Source organism: Stigmatopora nigra, chromosome 4 (assembly GCF_051989575.1).
Source record: "Stigmatopora nigra isolate UIUO_SnigA chromosome 4, RoL_Snig_1.1, whole genome shotgun sequence".
NCBI classification, from domain to species: Eukaryota; Metazoa; Chordata; class Actinopteri; order Syngnathiformes; family Syngnathidae; genus Stigmatopora; species Stigmatopora nigra.
The window spans coordinates 7,790,678-7,811,603 of record NC_135511.1 but is presented as its reverse complement, the minus strand read 5'-3'; the positions used below and the strand labels follow the sequence as shown (position 1 = coordinate 7,811,603).

Sequence of the window (20,926 nt, the reverse complement as noted above, 5' to 3'; positions counted from 1 at the left end):
TACTTGATTAGACTTTTAGGTCAATATTCATTTGCACTGTATTATCTGTGCTTTTCATGCATTAAAATATATTGACAATATTGCTAATGAGTATTTTCATGACCTGCCTAATGGCAAATATGTCTTGTGTTCAATTTTTGTTTTACTCTATACTCACATTGCTTGCTATTTTAATTTTTAACTTTTGCTCGTAAAATGAATGAATGATTCTTTGTCATTATAACAATGTGTGAGAAAATGAGCAACACTGAAATTCCTCAATTTAAAAAAAATAATATTAATAAGGGTGTCATTTGAATCCACATCTTTAAAACAAAATAAGCAAAAAATGCTTCTCAAAAGTTTCATTTATTAAAATCAAGCTGCACTAAAGTCAAAGAGTAATGGAGTGACTAAAATGCAAGGCGAATGTATACCATACACACTCATGGCGGTTACTGTAATCACGCCAGGTTTCAAGTAAGGCAACGTGTGTTATACATTACCATTTATAAATAGACTGAGTAAGAGGTTGGTTAACGCAAAAGAAAACATGGAATCAGTCGTTCCAGCTGTGGAATCACAACGCAAGCAGCTTCGGTATGAATTCAAACATGGAGGGTGTGTCCTCAGCACTTTTCAAGAACAATGGCGATTCCTTGGCCGCCCCCGATGCAAGCCGATCCAACGGCGTACTTTCCGCCTCGTCGCCTGCCACCAAACACAACCAATGAATCATTCAAAGCAAGAGGATGACACCCCCGATGACAGCGCACGCTACCTGAGCTCGTGAACCAGGTGAGCGGTGATGCGAGCCCCCGACGCTCCCAGAGGATGCCCGATGGCGATGGCGCCGCCGCTTACGTTGCTTTTTTCGGGATCCAGTCCGAGGGCCTTGGACACTGCCAGGTATTGGGGGGCAAAAGCCTCGTTCACCTGTGTGGAGGGAGCAAAATCCTATTTGTATGTCCATCAGAAATTAGATCGCAATCTATGCATTTATGCCAGGGGTGTCAGACTCGGATTGGTTAACGTCAACTCGATTTAATGTGATATAATATTTAGATTTTTTTTTTATATATAAATGGATTAAAAGAACTGGATTGAAATCCCTGAATATTCAGTTTTTTTTATTAATCTAAAACAATGTTGATTTTAGATTTTTATGAATATTTTTAGATTTTACAAAATTATTTTTGAACTAAAAACACAGTAAAAGTGGAATATAAAATGACAATTATTGATTTAAAAGGGGGAAAATCACGAAATGTAATATACATCTACACTCTTCATTTTAATTTGATCCTAAAACAGAAAGTCAGCACTCATGATTTACTTTCCCGGGCCACACAAAATGATGCGGCGGTCCACATTTGGCCACCGGGCCGCCACTTTGACACATGTGATCTATGGTATAATGCAAACATTTCTAAATGTTTTATCATATTTCTATATTTGTATCGACACTATTGACAGAAATCTTTCAAACTTCCAATAGAAGTACGTGATTCTCAGTAACTGACCTCCACCAAGTCCATATCGCTGAGTGAGAGTCCAGCTTTTTTGAGTGCTTCTGTAATAGCTGGAACGGGGCCTGTGGAGTCAACATATCATTATTTTCTAAATTCCGTTCCCTGTTTCAAACAAATGCTTGGCTCTATTTTTCACGAAAGAACCACCAACCAATTCCCATGATGCTCGGGTCGCAGCCCGACACGTGATAGGCCACAATTCTAGCCAGTGGAGTCATTTTATGTTGACTTAGAGCATCTTCGCTGGCGATCAGTAATGCAGCGGCGCCGTCGGACACTCCCTGAGGAGGCACAGATTTTTGGCTGGACTGAACAAATGACGTGCTCGACGTCAATGATCATTTGTTTGCGGGCTAAAGACTCACCGAAGCGTTGGCGGCGGTAACGGTGCCTCCTTTCTTGAAGACCGTGGGCAGTTTGGCCATCTGTTCCATTGTGGTCTGAGGACGAGGGTGCTCATCCTGAGCCATGGACACTTTGCCTTTCTTTGACTTCATTTCTATTGGTGCAATTTCTGCTGTGTAGTGGCCACCCTCGTGAGCTGAGAAAAAAAACTCATCATTAAAAATATCCTTCTTGTCCAACACTTTAACTCATCTACTGCCACTGAGTAATATATGAATAAATAATCAATAAATAAGTAGGGAAGGGCAGTTATAAACAAACAGAGGAATAATCAATAAATCATAATAAATAAAGAAGTAGTCAACATAATAAATAAGTAGCACTCATGCTTGTTTTCAGGTCTGATAGGTTATTTTGTTTCTAATTTAAAAGTCCTACAAACATGACTGGAATTCAATCAAAAATATAAAATGATAAACAGTTAATATTTGATTTTATTTAGTTCTAATAACTAATCATTTAAAATTAAGATCTCATCAGAAGTCTTTAATTCTTTAAACTTTTATTTTTTTCCTGCGTTATGGGGTTTCGTCTTTGCCACTTTGTCTCTTTGTTTCGTGCATGTCGTCTTTTTATGCGCATATAAGCTGCACCCTCCATTCAGTTATCATTTTTTTTGTCCAACAAATGCAGCAAATAGGTAAATAAATACGGTAGTTACATAAATACATGATATTCCTAGTCCATTTTTTTGCTGTGCATAATTGTTGGTTTTAATGCCCATTTAGCGCTAAAATGCAAAACAGGCAATACTGCAACAGTTGATACCGGGACCTAAACACAAACCCTTAAGTCGAGTTTTCAAACTTGAGTGTGTTGGCGAGGTGGCAAACCGACCTGCTTTCCACCTTTGCTGCGTCTGATAGGCGTAGTTGTCGCATTCTTCTCGTGTGATGTTGTACTTCTCCGCCAGGTTTTCTGCCGTAATGCCCATGGGGATTTTTATGTGCATGTCCGTCAGCCCCGCCCACAAAGTATCCTCCAGCTGTGAATGGAGGGATGACAAGGCTTTAAAACACCAAAAGTTTGCCTCCAGATGACACGTGACGTGACGACTCCAACCTTGAGATCGAATCCAAACTTTGTCCCGAATCTGATGTTGCGAACAGCATATGGAGCTTGGCTCATGCTTTCGGACCCACCGCACAAGACCACCTCTGAATCCTTCACACAGATCTCCTGCAAACACAATGCAGTGCATTTTTTTACTGCAGCATTATTCAATCATGCCCACCCAAAGGATTTTTTTTTTTAATGGCAGATTGGACAATGCAGATTTTGCATTATCCGAGTGTACGTACTCAACTACACTCTCACCTGAGCACCGTTGATTATAGACTGGAAACCAGATCCACACAGTCTGTTGACAGTGAGAGCGGGCACCGGGATTGGAACGCCGCACCTCAGACCAACATGGCGTGCGATGTAGGGAGCGTCTGCAGAGCTCTGGAAGAATTGGAATCAACAAATAAAAACATGGAAGCTAGATGTCATTTCATTTTGGTTATCATGTGAGAAGCCTAAATACCTGCATAACATTCCCCATGATGACACTGTCCACCAACTCGGGGGCCACGCCGCCTGCCGCCAGGGCCGCTTTGGCCGCGTGCTCGGCCAGGTCCGTCGCACTGTGATCCTTCAGGACGCCACCGTAGGTGCCGAAAGGGGTGCGCTTGGCAGCAACAATGAAAACTCCTTTGACAAACAAACAAACAAAATTAGGATTACTGTATTTTTCAGACTATAAAAGGTATTTTTTTTCTTTTTTACAGATGGGCTTGGCCTGCTAGTGATTATTTTGTCTGTTTTGCTATTACTTTAATGTGTTTGTTCTTGGTTTCTTTTAAATGAAAAACTGCCAATTATACTCCAATGCAAATGTATATATTTTTTTCCTTATCATTTTATATTCTTTGACTAGTGCGACTTATAACTCAGGTGCGACTTGTCCTGAAAAATACGGTAAATATCATCCAGCATTGCTTTTTGGCCTAAAAAAAAGTCATTCAGAGTACATGCAGTACTCCCTGGTGACCTTGGTGGTAGGGTAGGGACAGTTTTGAACACTTATGTGTTAGATTATACCTCCACATTTCCCCATTACATCCAATGAAAATATATATTTTTTAAATGATGTAACCTATGACCTGCTTTAGTTACAGAATGCTGTGATAGACGGCAGGTGTATCTAATTCGCCAGGTTAAAATTGATAAGACGTCTTATTAGCCGATAAGGTAAAAATATAATTTGTTGTGGCAAATGCTGTCAATTAATAATAATTGCATTTGTTGTAGCTACAGGGTGTGCACCAAGTCTTTTTGCTACGTACTGCCAACTTTTACAGTCTATTCAAACGAGGAAGAAGTAAAGGTAATTATTAGTATTAAGTTCTGTTTCTTATGGTTTGTTTACACCGAAAAAGACTGGGTATGTTTTTTTTGTTGCCAGGCAAACTATCCAACAACAGTATAGCCAATATTACGTCCAAATTAAGACACATTGATCCACTAATTTAGCTTTGATTTCATCTCCCGTTCCTGAAAAAAAGTTGACTTACCTCTAAGCAGCGACATTGTGACAAAGACTCCAAATCACTCAGAATCTTTCCTGAAACGTAGAGAATGACCGCTTCAATACAAAAAAATGCACACAATGCGACCTTTAACCCAAATAATAGGGGAACTATCTTTTACACACACATCAGTAGATTCGACAGAAACGGCGAACAAAACAGTCCTCAAGTTCTAAGTAAAAATATATTATTCATAGAAATCGTCCCAAATTGGTGTTTTTTTAATATAAAAAGAAATTGAAGAAGAAAAATATGTTTTATAATATAATATACGAAATTGGCGAATGTTCTCAAAGAAAATTAACCAGCTCTACCGCACGTCATCAATGAGCGCCGCTCCTACTCCGATGGGGTGATGTCCGCGTAAATTTGTATTTCACTCTTTTTTACAGCTTTGTTGTGTGTTCTGGGTTCATTAATATCTTCTAAAATAATGGCGTCGGTTGTTTTCCGCTGGATTGGTAGAATTCCATCCTGTCACACCGCTCTATCGGGGTAAGTTCAGGAAGCCACATCTCACAAGAGCCTCTGAAGGTTATTCAGTCAATGTTTCCCCTTTGGTGTGACTATTTAGGATTGTATCATCACAAAATTGTGGTGGTCTCAGTTATCGGATTACTGCAGTGATGACAATAAAGACGTCTGCTGCCCTCAGGTTGGATTTACACTTTTACCCTGTGCACATATTCAACCAGTTATGGTTATAAATCTCAATCTCCCAAGTACTTTTTGATGACTATTTTATGTCCTCCCCTCCAGTGCAGAGCCCAAAAAGAAGAAGAAAGTGGACCCAAGAAGAGAGCTGCTGGCGAGGGAGAGGATGAAGAAGAAACTGAAGAAGTTAGAGAAGGTTCCAGCAGAGTTCATCCCTATTGAGGACTTCATCACGCCAACCAAATGTTTGGATGAGACGAGGTGCAGTTTGTTGTCAACCAACTTCGTGATTGGAATGTGTCATCGTTTACTTTCCTGCTGCTAATACCAAATGTGCTGTTTTTCCATAGGGTCCGCTCCCCTCCCAGGCTGGAATTTGATGAAAGTGAAGGCCGAGCTATGCTTCTGAAAGAGTGGGGTCGATACAAACATGTAACTACCAAGTTTTGACTCCCGGGGAAAAAAAGAAGCGTTGTAGGGTACACTTGAGTGACATTTGTTCTTGCAGGAGCAGCACTTGGCTGAGATGCGGGCCATCCAGGTTGCCCTGGAAGCCCAGAAAGAGGCACTGGATGAGCTCAAGGCAGAATCTGAGGAGCTTTACCTGGCAGCGCTGAAACCAGATCCACTTCTCTTCCCCTTCTCTAACGAAGGCCCGTCTTACACGCCGCCTAAGACCAAATACGAAGCACCCGACGGGAAGTACAACGACATCACTAAAGTCTACACGCAGTGACGAGCATTGTATGCATTTTCTTGTCATTTCTCTTAACATTGGGAAGAAAAAAACAGTGGCAGAGTCCAACTATTGGATCACACATTTTTATATATGGAAAAAAAATGTCTGACTTGTCTTGAGAAAATAAAAATCTTGTTTGAAGACAATATGTATTCAGGGTGTCCCCCGCCTCTGGCCTGGAGTCAGCTGGGATAAGCTCCAGCACCCCCTGTGACCCTAATGGGGATAAAGCGGTTCCAAAAATGAGATGAGAGGTTTAACCATTACCAAAATCATACCAAATGGTCTCCTTATTTTCGATTGATTCAGCAGGCTTAATCATAAATAAGCTAATTCCCTTTAATGAGGTTGGCCAGATATCAACTCATTTGTTATTTAATTTCTAAAAGGCAATAAAGCAATATTATACAGGAGCCATATGAGGAATAAAGTTCAGTACTCTCATTTCTTCAGTGTCACATCTCAAGTGTTCATGATTCCTGAGGTTTTTCATGGTTGAGAGGCATGTGCCAGTCACAGGGTGGTTCTTGTCTCAGCTCCCACACGGGGGGAAACTTCTTCTGCTCAGCTACTCGCTTCCTTTCACTTTCCTGCAATGCTTCCTGTAGATAGGAAACCCAACTTGTGTTTACCAACAGATTTTTGACAATTTAAAATCCCATTAACTCCTAACTTTTCCACCTGTGTGGGGTTTGCATATTTTCCCCGGCCCTGCATGGTTTTTCTCCGGGTGCTCCAGTTTCCTCCCACATTCCAAAAATATGCTTGGTAGGCTGGTTGGACACTCTAAATTCCCCCTAGTTAGGAGTGTGAATGGTTATCGTCTCATCGTGCAATTTGATTGGCTGGCCATCAATTCAGCCGGGATTGGCTGCAGCACCCCTCCAGTGAGGATAAAGTGGTTTGGAAAATGAATGAATAAATGTTCGTTTGGTTGAAGGTCATTTCCCACACATAAGAGGATTTGAATCCAATAAAAAAGAGAGAAATAAAGAATGGTGAGGTTTGTGTGCAATTGTATCACCTTTGCATCTGTGTTGGTGTTCTTCTCACACGCTTTACAGTTGTAGTAGTCCTCTTTCCACTGCCCACAGTATGGAGAAGTTCCATAAGAGTAGAAGTGATGGAAACGATTCCACAGGCTCTTGCAGTGTTTGTATTCACTCCAATAGTCACTGCAGTCCCTTGGTGTCTGCAACACAAAGCCAATATATCCATTTATCTGGTTTTTGCTTCAAAGTTTCAAGGAATGTATACGTCAGGGATATAATGTAGCCCACGTAATTCAAAAACACTTCATTTTTCCTTAACATCAAATTCAATAATTTGGAATCCTACTTGCCTGATGTGGCTAATGCTAACATTCTAGCAGCACTCGCACGTCACTTTGATTTATCGTTAAAATAAGGCGATACTTTAGTACAGAAAATGTTGATTATTATTACAAGTTTGATAACTCTAGGTTAAAGTATACGCAAGTTAGCATTTTACCCTCCATTGTCGGTCTTCGAATTTCTCCATTGCTAGCCACCTGCGGTACATTCAGATGCATTCACGTACACTCGTTTTTTACACAAACTTAAATCTCGTACAAGGCAATATATTGCAGTTGTACATTCATTTGATTTGGTTATCTTGGCAAATAGGTTAGTGTAATTTGAATCACAGTGCCTTAAGATGCGTAAAATATAATTACGTGTTGACTTTCAGCTCTACGAAGGAAGGTAACAACGTTATAAGCCTAATTTTAGTGAAATGTTTTAGTACAGGCGCTCCCCTACTTACGAACATTCGAGGTACGAATAACGGTACATACGAACAAGTCTGCGCGTATATCGAAAATGTTCGGAAAGGATGCTGTAAATTAGATTTTGTATTGTGCGCCTTTTTTCCGAGTAGTGCTACTTTCCGCCGCTAACACCGACGCATGGCGCTGTGATGGCTCAGCTCACCCAGCATCCACTTTCCTCTGCCCAGTTCGTTGCAGTGCGGAAGTGCGTGAACGTATCTCCAGTGCGTGAACGTATCTCCAGTGCGCAAAGAACCACTTTCATTGTTATCATTAAATATCTCGTGCGTCCATTATCCAACATGGTTGGTGAAAAGCGAAAGGCTCCTAATGAGGAAGGTGGAAGGAAGAGGCAAGCTATTTCATTTGAAAGGAAATTGGCAATAATAAAGAAGCTGGATGCGGGTGAGAAAATTGTGAACGTTGCACGCACTTACAACTTGAATCGTTCGACCGTCGGTACCATTTATAAACAAAAAGATCGTATAATGGAACATGTGAAAGGTGCAGTGGCGATGCATTCGACAATCATTAGCAAAAAAAGAGGGAAAATCATAGAAGAGATGGAGACACTTCTAGCCATTTGGCTGGAGGATCAGCAGCAGAGGGGTATCCCTCTGAGCCTTCTGCTCATTCAGGAGAAGGCCCAATCTATCTTTGAGGATGTCAAGGCTAAGGCTGGGGAAAGCGCTGCCGAAGAAACCTTCTCTGGCAGCCACGGGTGGTTTTCCCGTTTCAAAAAGAGGGCCAATCTCCACCATTTGTCCGTGTCCGGAGAGCCTGGATCTGCGCACAAAGAGGCTGCCAAGCGATTCCCCCAAGTGTTGAAGGAGATCATTGAGGAGGGTGGTTATTCGGCTAAGCAGATCTTCAATGTTGACGAAACGGGTCTTTTTTGGAAGAAAATGCCAGCCAAAACCTACATTAGCCGTGAGGAGAACACAGTGCCAGGATATAAAGCGGCTAAAGACCGCCTAACCTTAATGCTTGGGGCCAATGCTGAAGGGAGCTACAAGCTGAAGCCACTGCTAGTTTACCGGACAGAGAGGCCCCGAGCCCTGAAGAGCGTGGTGAAAAGCTCTCTCCCTGTTATATGGATGTCAAACGTGAAGGCATGTGTGACTCTCACTGAATTTGAGGACTGGTTCTTCCACCACTTCATCCCAGAAGTCAAGTTGTATTGCCGGGAAAATGGAATTCCATTCAAGATCCTGCTAGTGCTGGACAATGCACCTGGCCACCCCCCACACTTGGAGGATTTTCATCCTGATGTCAAAGTTGTGTACCTGCCACCAAATACAAGTTCACTTTTGCAGCCTATGGATCAGGGCGTTATCGCCAATTTCAAGAAATATTACACCCAACGGACATACAGGATGGCCTTGAAAGCAGTGGATTCTGACCCCGAGATGACCTTACGGAGCTACTGGAAGTCCTATAACATCTTGAACTGCATAAAAAACATTGATGCATCATGGCGTGAGGTTACAGAGGTCAACCTCAACACCGTGTGGAGGCCTCTATGCCCTCAATTTGTCAACGACTTCCCTGTCTTTGATCAGGAGGGCATCCATAAAGAAATTCTCAGCACTCTTGTCGGCCTAAGTGACCAACTGGAGCTTGACCTGCTGGAGGAGGACTTTGAGGAATTGCTAGAGTCCCATGGGGAGGAATTGAGTAACCAAGACCTCATGGAGTTAGAGGCTCAGCAACGTGCCGACGATGAGGAGGAGGAGGAAGAAAAGCATGTCCCCATGAAGAAATTTGAGGCAGAACTCTTGGCCGAGGGCTTTTCGCTCATAGATAAAGCCATTGCACTCTTCGAGCAGCAAGACCCAAATATAGAACGTTGCACAAAGGTTACAAATCAATTGAATGATGCCATAGACTGCTACCGCATCATTTATGATGAAAAAAAGACAGATAGAAGATGTATACGCAAATAAATTATGTGATTTCAATTGAACCTGGCATCTTCCTTTCACTATCCATATCATAAATGCTGAATTCACCCTTTAACGGGGAAAGTAGTCATTTAAACTGGGAGAAATGCACCATCCACCATTTATTTCTAAGTTGCAGTTAACAAGGAAAAATAACAATTGTTTATTCATCATCTATAAATAAGGAAAAGAAAATACTTGCCTCCTTTGACTGAGCAGAAATGCATGTTTGGTTTAATTATTAAAAACAAGTTTAAAATCATAAGAATGGGCCATAATTGGGTAGCAGTATATGTATGAAGAGAACTGCAATAGAGGAAAATAGCAGGCAGATGTAAACTTCAAGTCAGAGGCGAATCAAATCAAATGATGCTGAATGGTCAATCTTAGTCACGTATTGGTTAAAATTCAAACCCATTTGGGAGAGCAAAAATCTCCGCTGGCAGCATTTTTTCACAAATGGAACCAAAAAAAGAAAAGACGCTCTGCCCATGATACAACCAAGTACTAGCCCCGCCCACTTCCACAGCACAGCTGCAAATTCAAAGTGGCCGAAATGCACCCCAATTCACCTGCAAGAAAGATTTGACTTTGCAAGTGTCTGTGACTATATATGTCGTTGGTGTGCGTGTGTTTGTGTGTATGAACCAACGGGTGGTTTGTGGGCTGAAACACATCACGGTTTTCTGCCCTTCTTGCGTAACGATTGTCCTTCTCCAGAGAAGGCGATGAATCTGTTCAAGGAGTCATCCTGAAAAAGGAAAAAAAATAATTAAATGTACAATCACGCTAACGCAGCAAAAAAAAACACCACCTACATCCTCAGCCATTCTCCTGGGTAGTGGCCTTGAGTTTCGGATAAACGTCAGCCTGCCAACTTTGAAATCGTAGTTGGGGATACCTCTGCAATGACACAATTACAATAATTACACTCATGTTAAATTGGAAATCACTGATTTTTCACGATGGTAGCTCTCCATTAGGAGGACTGAAAACCTCTTCCTGGAATTGTGCATTGGAGGACATGCTTTTTTTGCAGGTGCATTTAAGAATGGGTGTTACTGATGTCACTCAAGGGAAAGAGTGGACCATCTGGGATACTCACTTTCGATCGTGAATATGTATTGTCTATTAAATCAATCAAACTCAAACCGTATAAAATCGCTGGGGCCGAGAGGAGCAGGGCTGGGTTCGATGCCTTTCGTCTTGCCATCCAAGCGGTTGCCAGAGCCAGTGAAAGCCTAGGCATAACACACATTGTTAAGATTAGGGTTACATAGTACACCGCTAGAAAAATACAGTCATACAGCCAAGTTGAAGATGAAACCATAAAATAAAGCTGGGGTTTCAATATTGACATACTTTAAGAAGGCAGAGTATCAAAATCTGAAGTTGAATTGACTCACTCTGAAGCGTGTGTCCATTTCGGCATAAGTGCTTGGGTCAGCCTCCTCCTCCTAAAAAGATCAACAACAACATTTTGTTGTGCACTTGTAAAAGGTGCAAGCAAACAAATTCCAATTTGGTGCATACGGTGGGTTCTTCCTGGTTGTGAGAGCGCCGTTCAGGTTCTTTGTAACCCAAGGGAGCGTCAAAATCCACCTGGGATTGAAGGCAAACAATCAATGTAATTACAAGTGGTGCAGAAAGCATACATTAATTAAACGCGGGATGTGAAATCACGCTTACATTCATATCACACTCGATGATGGATACCGCTTTGTCCGGTTTGGTTTCCATTACTCGCAGCTCATAAATCTAAGAGGATTTATTTAAAAAAAAAATTCAAAAAAATCTTTTGTTTTTGGCTTAAAAACAATGAAACTACTCCATAGGCATGGATTTATGTACCTTTTCATTATAGTTGATGGCAATGACATCACCAGTGGTCAAGCAGGCAAAGTTTCTCAATGCATTCTCCAGACTAAAAAGGCAAAATACAGCCCAAAAATTTCAGGTAAGATCCAAGTTACGACATTCGCCAAAAAGTAAATGCATTTCCTAATCCGTTATTTTATTTTGAAGATATAGTCGCCACTAGCGTCTTAAGAATCACTTGAAAACCCCTTACACTGCCTTGGGGTTTGTTATGTCCAAAAAGTCAGGACTCTGTGGCTGGAATTTGGAGTAAGTTGCCACCATCAGGTTGACACTCTCAACCTGGACTAGGCCACCTTCCTCCAGAAGCAGGTTCTGCATCATCTAAGGAGCAAACCAAAGATCGGAAGGTGGTCTTGCGAGGCAGACCTCTGCACATCGCTGCGTTTTGCGTGCGGCACTCACCCAGTGCGGCAGGTAGCAAATTCCCTCGTCCGCCACAAACTCCAGAACGCCACAATGAGTCATTCGGTCAGAGTTCTTGTTGGTCAGCTTGAACAGCATTGGATAGGTGATATTAAGTCTGCCTGTTCACGTGGGCGAGATGGGGTGAGCGATGAATGGCAATGGTCTGGATATATCTTTTATAGACTTAATTAGAAATGTAAAAAATTGGTTTAACACTTACTGAGCTGGTCCAGTGCTGAAGGTGGCATTATGACTGAGAAAAAAAAAACAAATACGAACAGAGGAATTAAAGTCATCCTGATTGTAAGGCTCGGATTGTAGTATTTATTTGGACTTAGCCTAGCATCATGTTGAACACAAAGATTTCTTGACAAATTGCTGTCAAAGGTTTAATTTTGAGATTTCATCTTTGATACCTGACATAAAAGCGTTTCTATGAACCACATTAAAGCAAAAACATCTACTGAATAGTGATCATCATTCCAGTGGTACTGAGTTTTCATAAAGTATATAGATATATTTTTTGAAAATGTTTGATCTTCTTACACATTAAACTGGTATGCCAGTGGAAGCTAAGATCGTAGCTCGTATGTCAAGGCACCACTGCACATTTTCCTTTGCTAAACCAGTTCATTCGCTGGATATTTGACATTATCAATGGTAGAGCAAGACATGATTGGTAAAAGGCTTACTTTTGCCTCCTTTCTCAACGTCGGAACGGTCGTTCGGACCGGCCAACATGGACACCGAGTAGCATCGGTACTGTGTGGAAAAGCGGTTCTGGAAGCCACGAGACATGGGGTGGTCAAAGACCTGAAAGGGAAACTGAAAGGGGGAAAGCCAACTTGTTAGGAACAACAAAACGTTGTCCTGTAAGAAAGAAAAGATGGCGGTTTTCTAGTGTTAAATTGCATGATGACAGTGCGGGGTCTGGCCGTGTTGTTGTCCGGAACAGCGGCTAGTTTAACGGTAAAGATCCCCAGTTCACTGGGATGGATTCGTCGGCGACGAGATGAAAGGAAGGCTTGCTTACCATTTCGACGTTTTCGTCTTTGTTCCCACGAAGCGCCTCAAACAAGAATCAGAGCGTTTGTTAGGCTATATTTGCATTTACATTGACTTTACAAGACTTGCACTGTTGTCTTCCGTCCAAACAGGAAGTACACGTCTGTGAGGGCGTCATAAACTAACCAATCGCAGACTTAGAATTGTGACATCACACATGCGGTGCAGAAATTAATTACATTTATGAATATGTTCATAAAAATACATTCTGGGTGAAGACCCAAATGATTTTGGATGTATTTGTTGTTCTTCATTATATAGCAATTAACTAATTGAATGCCATTGACGGCACAAGACGTCCAATCCATTTTAACTAGGTGGGCTAGGAGGAAATATCTAAAGCACTGCCAAGGAGTTAAAAAAATGTTTTTACCTTAAATTCTAAAAGTAGGCTTGGCCCAAAAACTGCACAAAAAAATGTGATTCCTCATAAAACACATGGGCAAGTGTTAAAATTTAATGAGTCTTATGAAGACCAAATCAGAGGCACATGATTAATAGAACAATAATGAAAATGTGTTTTCTACTACATGATGCAAATGCACAGAGTTTATGAAAGAAGCCAAAATTTGATTGGATGACAACCACTGCTTCTTGCGTGACACCCATTGGCATTCATAGCGGAGGCCAACCCTTGGCCACATCCTTATGCGTGGCTTCAGGTAACCACTGGCAGTACGCCGACAGTAAAACTGCAGGGAGGAAACACAATTAATCTCAAATATATCCAATTGAATAAAATAAGAAAACCAAGTTTTCGCCTTCATATCTAGTACGTACATTTACTGTCAGTCTTCCACTGGGAAACGAGTGCATCCCTGCAGTCGACTCTCTTTGACACCAGAGCTCCCAGCATAGCTTCTGTCCTGGGCTGTAGCCTACAACAACAACAAAAAAACTTGATTTTTTTTTGTCTTGAACATAAAGATTGTGTACGTGTAGTGACTTACTTGGCCCATGATTTCATCATAACGGAGGGGTTTGAGAGCAGATGTCTCCTGTTTGCCTCAAGCTTTGGACACACCTAGGCAGCACACGCAATTCTGTATTACCTCTTGTTTTTAGAACAGACAAAATAAAGGTGTGTGTGTAGTACCTGTCCATCCAGGATAAACTGGGCAAACAGTTTGTATCTCTCCAGACCTTCAGGATACTCCACCTCCACGGCGGGAAGGCGCCAGGCCACTCGGACTGCAAAACATCAAATGACAACAAGGTGACGGGAGGACGGAAGATGGCGGATAAAATGCAATGTCGTCCCAGCTTACAGAAGGTGCTCGAACGGTGGCACCTGATGGTGCCCGTGGAGGAACAAAATCGCGGCGCCGGGGATTCCAGAGGAGGGTCAAGGTGGCAGTACTGAGGGAGGAGCTGAGGAACCCACTCGGCTTCCACGGCGGACACGCCTTATGGAAAGGGAACCAACCATGACCAATTCCTTTCTAAGATGAGCAAAACAAGACATGGTATCCACTCACCTCTCATGTACATCTTGGTGGTCTCCATTATTTCCTGGTAGACCACAAACTCAGGCAAGGTTTTGAAGAGCGGCGATGACGGGTGAATGAAAACCGGGTCGTCCATGAGTGGTGTCTGTAGAAATGGAGAAAAAGGTGAGCGTTTTTTTTCCCCCATCACGCTTGTTATAGGTCCACCTTGTACGCGTTCTTCCATTTGGGATCCAACAACTCCTCGGATTGTATTCTCCTCGCCAGATGATCGCCGAAGCCCGCTAGAGTGATCTGTCGCAAGCAGAGCACTTGGTGCTCCGTGGGGGGCGACATCTTGGGGTCCACAAACACACCCGTATCGGGGAGAACGCCGTTCACTGAAAGAAATGTGCGTTAAAGTCAACCACGTTTGCACAAGTGTTGAATTTGATAGGATCGCTTAATATTTTCTCTTCTGCATTCTACCTGCATTCGTGAGTTGGCTCCTGAGTCGCCGGATCTCCAACATAGCTTTGTACCTAAGTCCGTTCTCTTCGCAAAACTTGGGAGTACAACCGCTGAATTCGCATGCGCCGACGGCACCTGAAGTCACAGTTATATCCTTCAAGCAGGTTCCCGACAGGGACGCACGCATGCCACCTGGGCCCAAATCAACTCACCCAGTGCGACCATGATGTCCCCCAACAAAAGAGACGGTCCTAGCCCCGCCCACAACCTCCTCATTTGGGCCATACGAGCACGACGCTGGGACAGCTTGGAGTTCTCGTCTTCGCTCCCGGCAGGTCTAAACGTTCAAGAGCGGAAAGAGAAATGACAAGTCAGCCCGCTGCAAAAAAAATCTTACTAAGAATTTGGGTCTAGCCTGCGGTATAAAAACATCGTTTTACTTACAATAAACTACAATCCCTCAGAAAGCATGACAAAGATCATTTTTAAGCATGCTTGCTATTCATTTTAACATATTAGTCAAGTCAAAAGCCTTTATTGTCGTTACACAACAACTGCGTATAACGAAATTAGTGAAAATAATAATAATTAAATTTTTAATTTTCTGTCTCTTTCTCAAATCTTTCATACAAATGTGAGATCATTTTTAAGTGGTTTAGTCAGTAGTTTTTTTTGTGGACCGTGGAACGAATGACAGAATTTATATATATGATACTACTCTACTTACAAAAAAAAAATTGTAATTACAGGTACATCTACATTATGTAGGCTCCCCACCTGTTGAAGTCTTCGAAAATCTCCCGCACGGTCATTGCGGCCACCACGGCGATGACGTAGGGCAGGCACTCCTGCTGCTGGCCAAGCGCCAGCATTTTGGCGTAGCGTGGCGCTACGGGGAACGAGGCCATGGCTCTTCCCAGCGGGGTGATGGGGCAGCTCAGCCTCGCCGTCTGTATTTGTCTCACCCTGAAAAAAGATGTGGACAATTAAAAAAAAAACCTTAGCTAAGCTAAGGTATACTGGGGCGCAGTCAGGCAAAACAAAGGACATTGGGATTAATTTTAGGATTTAATCATTTTAATAAGGATGCAAATGGATGGGATGGCAGGTGCGCTGGACATATTTGCATATATAGCAAGCAGCCTGTTGTTGGCTGGGATAGACCCATGTGAGGATAAATGGTATGGAAAATGAGTTTAGTTTGGAAATGCCAACTTTTAATTGTTTTGCAGTGAGCGAACATTGTAGTTCCAAAATGAATTGAATCAGAGCTAGTATCGTTACCTTCCGACCTGAGGCGGTTCTTTGAGGGCACCTAGGGAGGTCAACAGCTGTTCTGCTGCCACCAGAGCCTCAGTAGGAGGGGGAGTAGGGAAGGGGAAATTGATCACCTGCAAACATACCAATATGAGTATCATCATGTTGACTTTGAACATGCTACATAAAAATTTACTGATTGCCCTGCAACCCACTTTTTCTATGTTGAGGTCCTTCATCTGGAGTACCAAGTCGTCCACAGGCCTGCGAGTGATTTCTGCTTCCGAGAACAGACTGAAATCTGCAAACACTGCGGACGAGTACAACCTGCCCGAGAGGAACGGCGTTGAGCAATGTTCCCCAAACTTTAGTGAGCGTGTGGTGGTGCCTTGACATCATCACAAACACATACTAAAGTCTAACCTGTAACAGTGTCCCGCCTCCGTTCGCCCCGCTCGACCAGCTCTCTGATTGGCTGATGCCTGTGAGGTCCACGTGACCTTGAAGGATGACACTCCGGTCACGCGGTCGTAGAAGCGCTTCTTCACGCGGCCGCAGTCGACGACGTATTTAATGCCCGGGATGGTCAGCGAGGTCTCGGCCACGTTGGTGGCCACCACGCATAGACGGGTCCCGGGAGGAGGGGGCCTGAACACCTGCATGCGTGCACACATACGCGAGGATTATTGTTTTAGGAGGTGGAAGAATTGAAAGTAACTACAATCATGCCATTTTGGCACCAAAATCTGGCTGCCTTTGAACATTTCATAAGTAAAAGAGCGTGCTTAGTGTGCTACAAAAAATGCAGCTCAGTCTAGGTTTGCTATCTTCTGTATTTAAGCAGGCAAGAAGGCAAGACTCATTAGAATCCAATTGCTTTACCAAGCCTATTCTATGTTTTGGGATAGGCATATGTCAAAAATATCATCTGCTACTATTTTGAAGTCACTTATTTGATAGCACCGTGTGGAGATTAAGTCGCTAAAGTAAAGACCTTTGCTTGTTGCTCCGCAGCCAGCAAAGAGTAGAGTGGAAGTACATACATGGGGATGGACGGGTCGGCCTTTTCGTCTACGAGAACAAATCCATTATTTGACACATGTCGCAAAACTCAACAATTATGGTGAGAAACACAGACGCTTGCCTGTATATTCAGGATCATCGCCAATCTCCAAATCAGAGTCTTCTTCTTCGTCTATCCCTGCCGCTCTGTCCTCGTCTCCTTCGTCCACCGGGAGAGCCGAGTAGTTGTCGAGGTCAATACGAGGCAGGGACTGGAGTTGGAAACGACACAATTAAAAAGAATGGAAGCATTAGGCGGTGTGATGTTACGGCAGGAGACACATACAACGTTCTTTTTGTGCTTTGCCCTCTTGAAGCTCTTCACTGCCTCTGAGCTCTCTGTGTCTTCCACACAGCCTGAACAGATGAACAGGAGGGGGGGGGAGACAACCAAAAATTGAACAAAATGTAAAATCTGAGTGTTTTTTTTTAGTTTACTTAGCTCACCATTGCTTTCGTTGGCCTTCCTGAAGGGGAAGGCTTTCCTCAGTCTCCTGCACAAGTTGTGAACCTCCGCCTGACCAGTAAGAAATACAAGGATGCCCCCTGAAGTATGGGAATAGAAAAAGAAAACCATGAGAAAGTCCAACCTTCTTCTAGTTGACCCTAGTTTTAACCAGTAAAAAAAAACAAAAGAAGAAGATTTTAACAATAAGAAAAAAAGGTGCACCTAATGGCAGCATGCGGTGTATTTTGCAGGTTTTTTGAAACATATCCCCCAGGTAATCCTCCACGTTGGTGCGTTTGTTGAAATGTATTGTGACGGGAAACTGCCGAGCGTCCACCTTGATGATGGGGGGAGGCGTCTTGAACAACTTCTGATTGTCAGTGAAGTCCTCCACACGTAGAGTAGCAGACATAACCAAGAGCTTCATGGGCAAACCTTTCTGCACGTGTGGAAATTTGAGAAAGATATTTATTTACCCACATGTAAGCAGCACCCTTAAAATTGGACGAACAACACTATTGTAAAAGCAAACAAACCCATACACTTATATTACCTTATTTCTGAGGGGAACTATACGGGAGAGAAGTCCTATGAGAATGTCCGTGAACACGCTTCGCTCATGAGCCTCGTCTATGATGATCACACTGTAACGCTGGAGCAGGAAGTCCTGGCGTGTGACATGTCCGGCAGAAAGAGAAGCAAGAGTCAAAGAACTTTTCTATTTAATTTAATAAAAAAAAAATGTTAAGCTCCCACCTTTTGTATCTCCTTCAGAAGAACACCATCCGTCATGAACTTGATTTTGGTCTCTTCCGTCACATTGCCCTCATATCGAATCTGATAGGACACCACGCTGAGCAGACAAAGATAGAAACCCCTCAATTGAAGGCATCATTTCATAGCAGTTGTCACCGTTCCATGTGATGATGTTACCGATTGGACAGGTTCATCTCTTTGGCCACTCTCTGTGACATGCTGACAGCCGCTACTCTCCTTGGCTCGGTTATGCCGACGATTCCCGTTTCACTGGAGAAAAAAAATATGGGTTCTCACAACATGATGTGGCATTGATACGATACGCCCAGAGGACTGACAAACCTGGCGTAACCGGCTTCGTAGAGAAACTGGGGGACTTGTGTTGTTTTCCCACTTCCCGTCTCTCCGCAAATGATGACGCAGTGGTTCTCTCTCACGGCCTCCATGATGCCCTGCTCCTCCGCCAACACCGGCAGCTTCAAACGAGCTACCTGCGGCCACGGACACAAAAATTTAACTTGTTGAGTTTACGTTGCCGCGCGATAAATGTGTAGGAGAAATGTCATTTTTATATAGTATAGTGGTATAGTAGTATAGTACTATAGTAGTAGTAGTATAGTAGTATAGTACTATAGTAGTAGTATAGTAGTAGTATAGTAGTAGTAGTATAGTAGTATAGTACTATAGTAGTAGTATAGTAGTATAATAGTAGTATAGTAGTATCGTAGTATAGTAGTAGTATAGTAGTATAGTGGTATAGTAGTATAGTAGTATAGTAGTATAGTAGTATAGTGGTATAGTAGTATAATAGTATAGTGGTATAGTATTATAGTAGTATAGTGGTATAGTAGTATAGTAGTAAAATAGTATAGTAGTATAGTGGTATAGTAGTATAGTAGTAAAATAGTATAGTAGTATAGTGGTATAGTAGTATAGTAGACATTAATTGGATGTCTATCGTTGTCTTGAAAGCAATACCTATTAATAATAGTAATTTATTTATTGTCTATTCTCTCTACAATGTATCTAATAGTCTGTAAAGAGATAAGAAAGGCCCTCATTTGTACAGCGAAATATTCTCATAGTTTGTTGATTGACGCACCTGTATTTGCGGGCATCGGTCGACCGGGACGAAGACGGCCGGCTGTGACGACACGTTTGAATTTGTCTGCTTGGGTTCTTTGTCTTCCTGTGGTTGAGTCTTCGCTGTCTCTTTGACCTCCTCACAGGGAGAACTTTTATCCGTACACTCACTTATTTCTGTGGTTTGATTGACTTGGCTAACTTCTTCCTCCAGTTCATCACTATCATCATCACTAGATGAGACATCACTAGTATCTTCTGCTTCCTGTTCCTCCTCCTCGTTCTCTTCTTCTTTCCATTTTCTCTTCCTGTTGGCTCCACTTACACTGTTGAACGTCGGTACAGGAGCCCCATCTATCGTTTCCTCCAATAACCTGAAAAAGGGAGATGAGTCATTTATCCGACATTGAAAGGAGGAAAAACAACCCCGATTAGTTTTGAATCAATGCGACCGCATGAGTGGAAATAAAATTACTGTTTATCTTGGTAAAGCTTCTCCCCCGTTCCCAGTTTGGATGTGTTGTAGAGGAGCTTCAGTTCCGAATCTGGGATTTGAACTTCAGCCAGTTGTGTCAGGATGTCAGCTCTCTGCACATGACAACCATGAATTTAAAAAGGCAAGAAATCAAAGACTACGATCTCTAGAGATGGAAGACTAGCCAGCTCACCTTGGCTTTCTTTTCCTTGTTCTCCAGCACTTTTTGCAGCTCTTTCCTCCGCTTTTTGGTGAGAGGCTTCTTATTGGAAACAGGCGTCACTGAGGACTTCTTTTTGGCTTTGCTGGCCGGGAGCACCAAAGCGTTGCTATCATCGTAACCCTTTAACCTGACCCCATCTATAGAATGAAAACAAAATAGATTGTTAGTCAACAAATCCAATCGAAAAACATTGGTCGCTACATTTTAGCCACCTTGTAATTCCAATACAATTTCGGCCCCTTCTGGTTTCACTGGTTGTTGATGTTGGACCTGTTCGGGCTGTTCTCTCCCTTTCCAGTTGTATCTCTTTCGCAGTCTGCCCATTTCTAACAAAAGAATGGAAACCCAATATTACCTCCACGGCTGCCACTGACGGTGTAAGACGTCCAATTCAATTGAACTCAGGAGCTTAAGGATAAATACATTGGACGTCTACCACCGTCAATGACACTGAAACATGCCAATTCTTTTTGTAAACACTCCCAAATCCAAAGACTTTTCCGACCAGCTTTATCAAAAGACAGATATGTATTAAATACGCCAGATGATGTTGAACTGCGCCTTGCGTTACGTTAATAAAAGTGTTCAAAACGCGTCAAAATATATGATTAAAGGTACAAACCGTTTCCAGAGATCGAGTGATGGAGCTTCGAACTCACGTGTAAACATGAGTATGTCCATCAAAATCATCCGTAAGGAAAGCACTTACGAAGGTTCCGCTTCCGGGTGGCATTAAATATGCATCGAAGAATGGTTCCG

General features: G+C 42.6%; 5 protein-coding genes across 6 annotated transcripts; 1 reads left to right on the top strand and 4 right to left on the bottom strand.

Moving 5' to 3' along the window:
* Nucleotides 1-329: 329 nt before the first annotated feature.
* acaa2 (acetyl-CoA acyltransferase 2) lies at nt 330-4,640 on the bottom strand. Its single transcript, XM_077714848.1, has 10 exons — nt 4,475-4,640; nt 3,445-3,611; nt 3,234-3,362; nt 2,979-3,095; nt 2,754-2,901; nt 1,877-2,052; nt 1,663-1,792; nt 1,503-1,573; nt 761-915; nt 330-690 (listed from the first exon to the last, which is right to left on the bottom strand). Exons 1-10 carry the CDS (start codon nt 4,488-4,490, stop codon nt 609-611), a joined length of 1,191 nt encoding a protein of 396 aa, XP_077570974.1. The 5' UTR covers nt 4,491-4,640; the 3' UTR covers nt 330-608.
* mrpl40 (mitochondrial ribosomal protein L40) lies at nt 4,022-6,030 on the top strand. Of its 2 annotated transcripts, XM_077714851.1 has the most exons (7): nt 4,022-4,151; nt 4,212-4,287; nt 4,882-4,984; nt 5,064-5,144; nt 5,249-5,404; nt 5,494-5,575; nt 5,652-6,030. In XM_077714851.1, exons 3-7 carry the CDS (start codon nt 4,923-4,925, stop codon nt 5,877-5,879), a joined length of 609 nt encoding a protein of 202 aa, XP_077570977.1. In that variant the 5' UTR covers nt 4,022-4,151; nt 4,212-4,287; nt 4,882-4,922; the 3' UTR covers nt 5,880-6,030. The 2 variants fall into 2 exon arrangements, with proteins under 2 accessions (XP_077570977.1, XP_077570976.1); XM_077714850.1 differs by lacking the exon at nt 4,022-4,151 and having other exon boundaries at nt 4,177-4,287.
* Nucleotides 6,031-6,207: 177 nt separating this feature from the next.
* c4h22orf39 (chromosome 4 C22orf39 homolog) lies at nt 6,208-7,811 on the bottom strand. The gene is made up of 3 exons (XM_077714852.1): nt 7,374-7,811; nt 6,907-7,074; nt 6,208-6,484 (listed from the first exon to the last, which is right to left on the bottom strand). Exons 1-3 carry the CDS (start codon nt 7,422-7,424, stop codon nt 6,353-6,355), a joined length of 351 nt encoding a protein of 116 aa, XP_077570978.1. The 5' UTR covers nt 7,425-7,811; the 3' UTR covers nt 6,208-6,352.
* A 1,912-nt stretch (nt 7,812-9,723) lies between these two features.
* ufd1l (ubiquitin recognition factor in ER associated degradation 1) lies at nt 9,724-13,082 on the bottom strand. Its single transcript, XM_077714849.1, has 12 exons — nt 12,934-13,082; nt 12,593-12,725; nt 12,121-12,153; nt 11,898-12,019; nt 11,686-11,816; nt 11,466-11,538; nt 11,304-11,372; nt 11,148-11,216; nt 11,021-11,071; nt 10,767-10,855; nt 10,433-10,517; nt 9,724-10,365 (listed from the first exon to the last, which is right to left on the bottom strand). The coding sequence occupies exons 1-12, from the start codon at nt 12,934-12,936 to the stop codon at nt 10,291-10,293; spliced, it is 933 nt and encodes a 310-aa protein (XP_077570975.1). The 5' UTR covers nt 12,937-13,082; the 3' UTR covers nt 9,724-10,290.
* Nucleotides 13,083-13,385: 303 nt separating this feature from the next.
* Nucleotides 13,386-20,880, bottom strand: dhx37 (DEAH (Asp-Glu-Ala-His) box polypeptide 37). The gene is made up of 27 exons (XM_077714427.1): nt 20,790-20,880; nt 20,380-20,493; nt 20,138-20,304; nt 19,945-20,057; nt 19,489-19,843; nt 18,729-18,877; nt 18,564-18,656; nt 18,387-18,483; nt 18,184-18,297; nt 17,853-18,069; nt 17,630-17,728; nt 17,469-17,539; nt 17,265-17,394; nt 17,115-17,191; nt 16,544-16,776; nt 16,336-16,447; nt 16,148-16,254; nt 15,641-15,829; nt 15,076-15,200; nt 14,882-14,998; nt 14,621-14,793; nt 14,444-14,558; nt 14,234-14,371; nt 14,062-14,156; nt 13,916-13,989; nt 13,746-13,843; nt 13,386-13,657 (listed from the first exon to the last, which is right to left on the bottom strand). Exons 2-27 carry the CDS (start codon nt 20,489-20,491, stop codon nt 13,581-13,583), a joined length of 3,447 nt encoding a protein of 1,148 aa, XP_077570553.1. The 5' UTR covers nt 20,492-20,493; nt 20,790-20,880; the 3' UTR covers nt 13,386-13,580.
* Between the last annotated feature and the right edge of the window lie 46 nt (nt 20,881-20,926).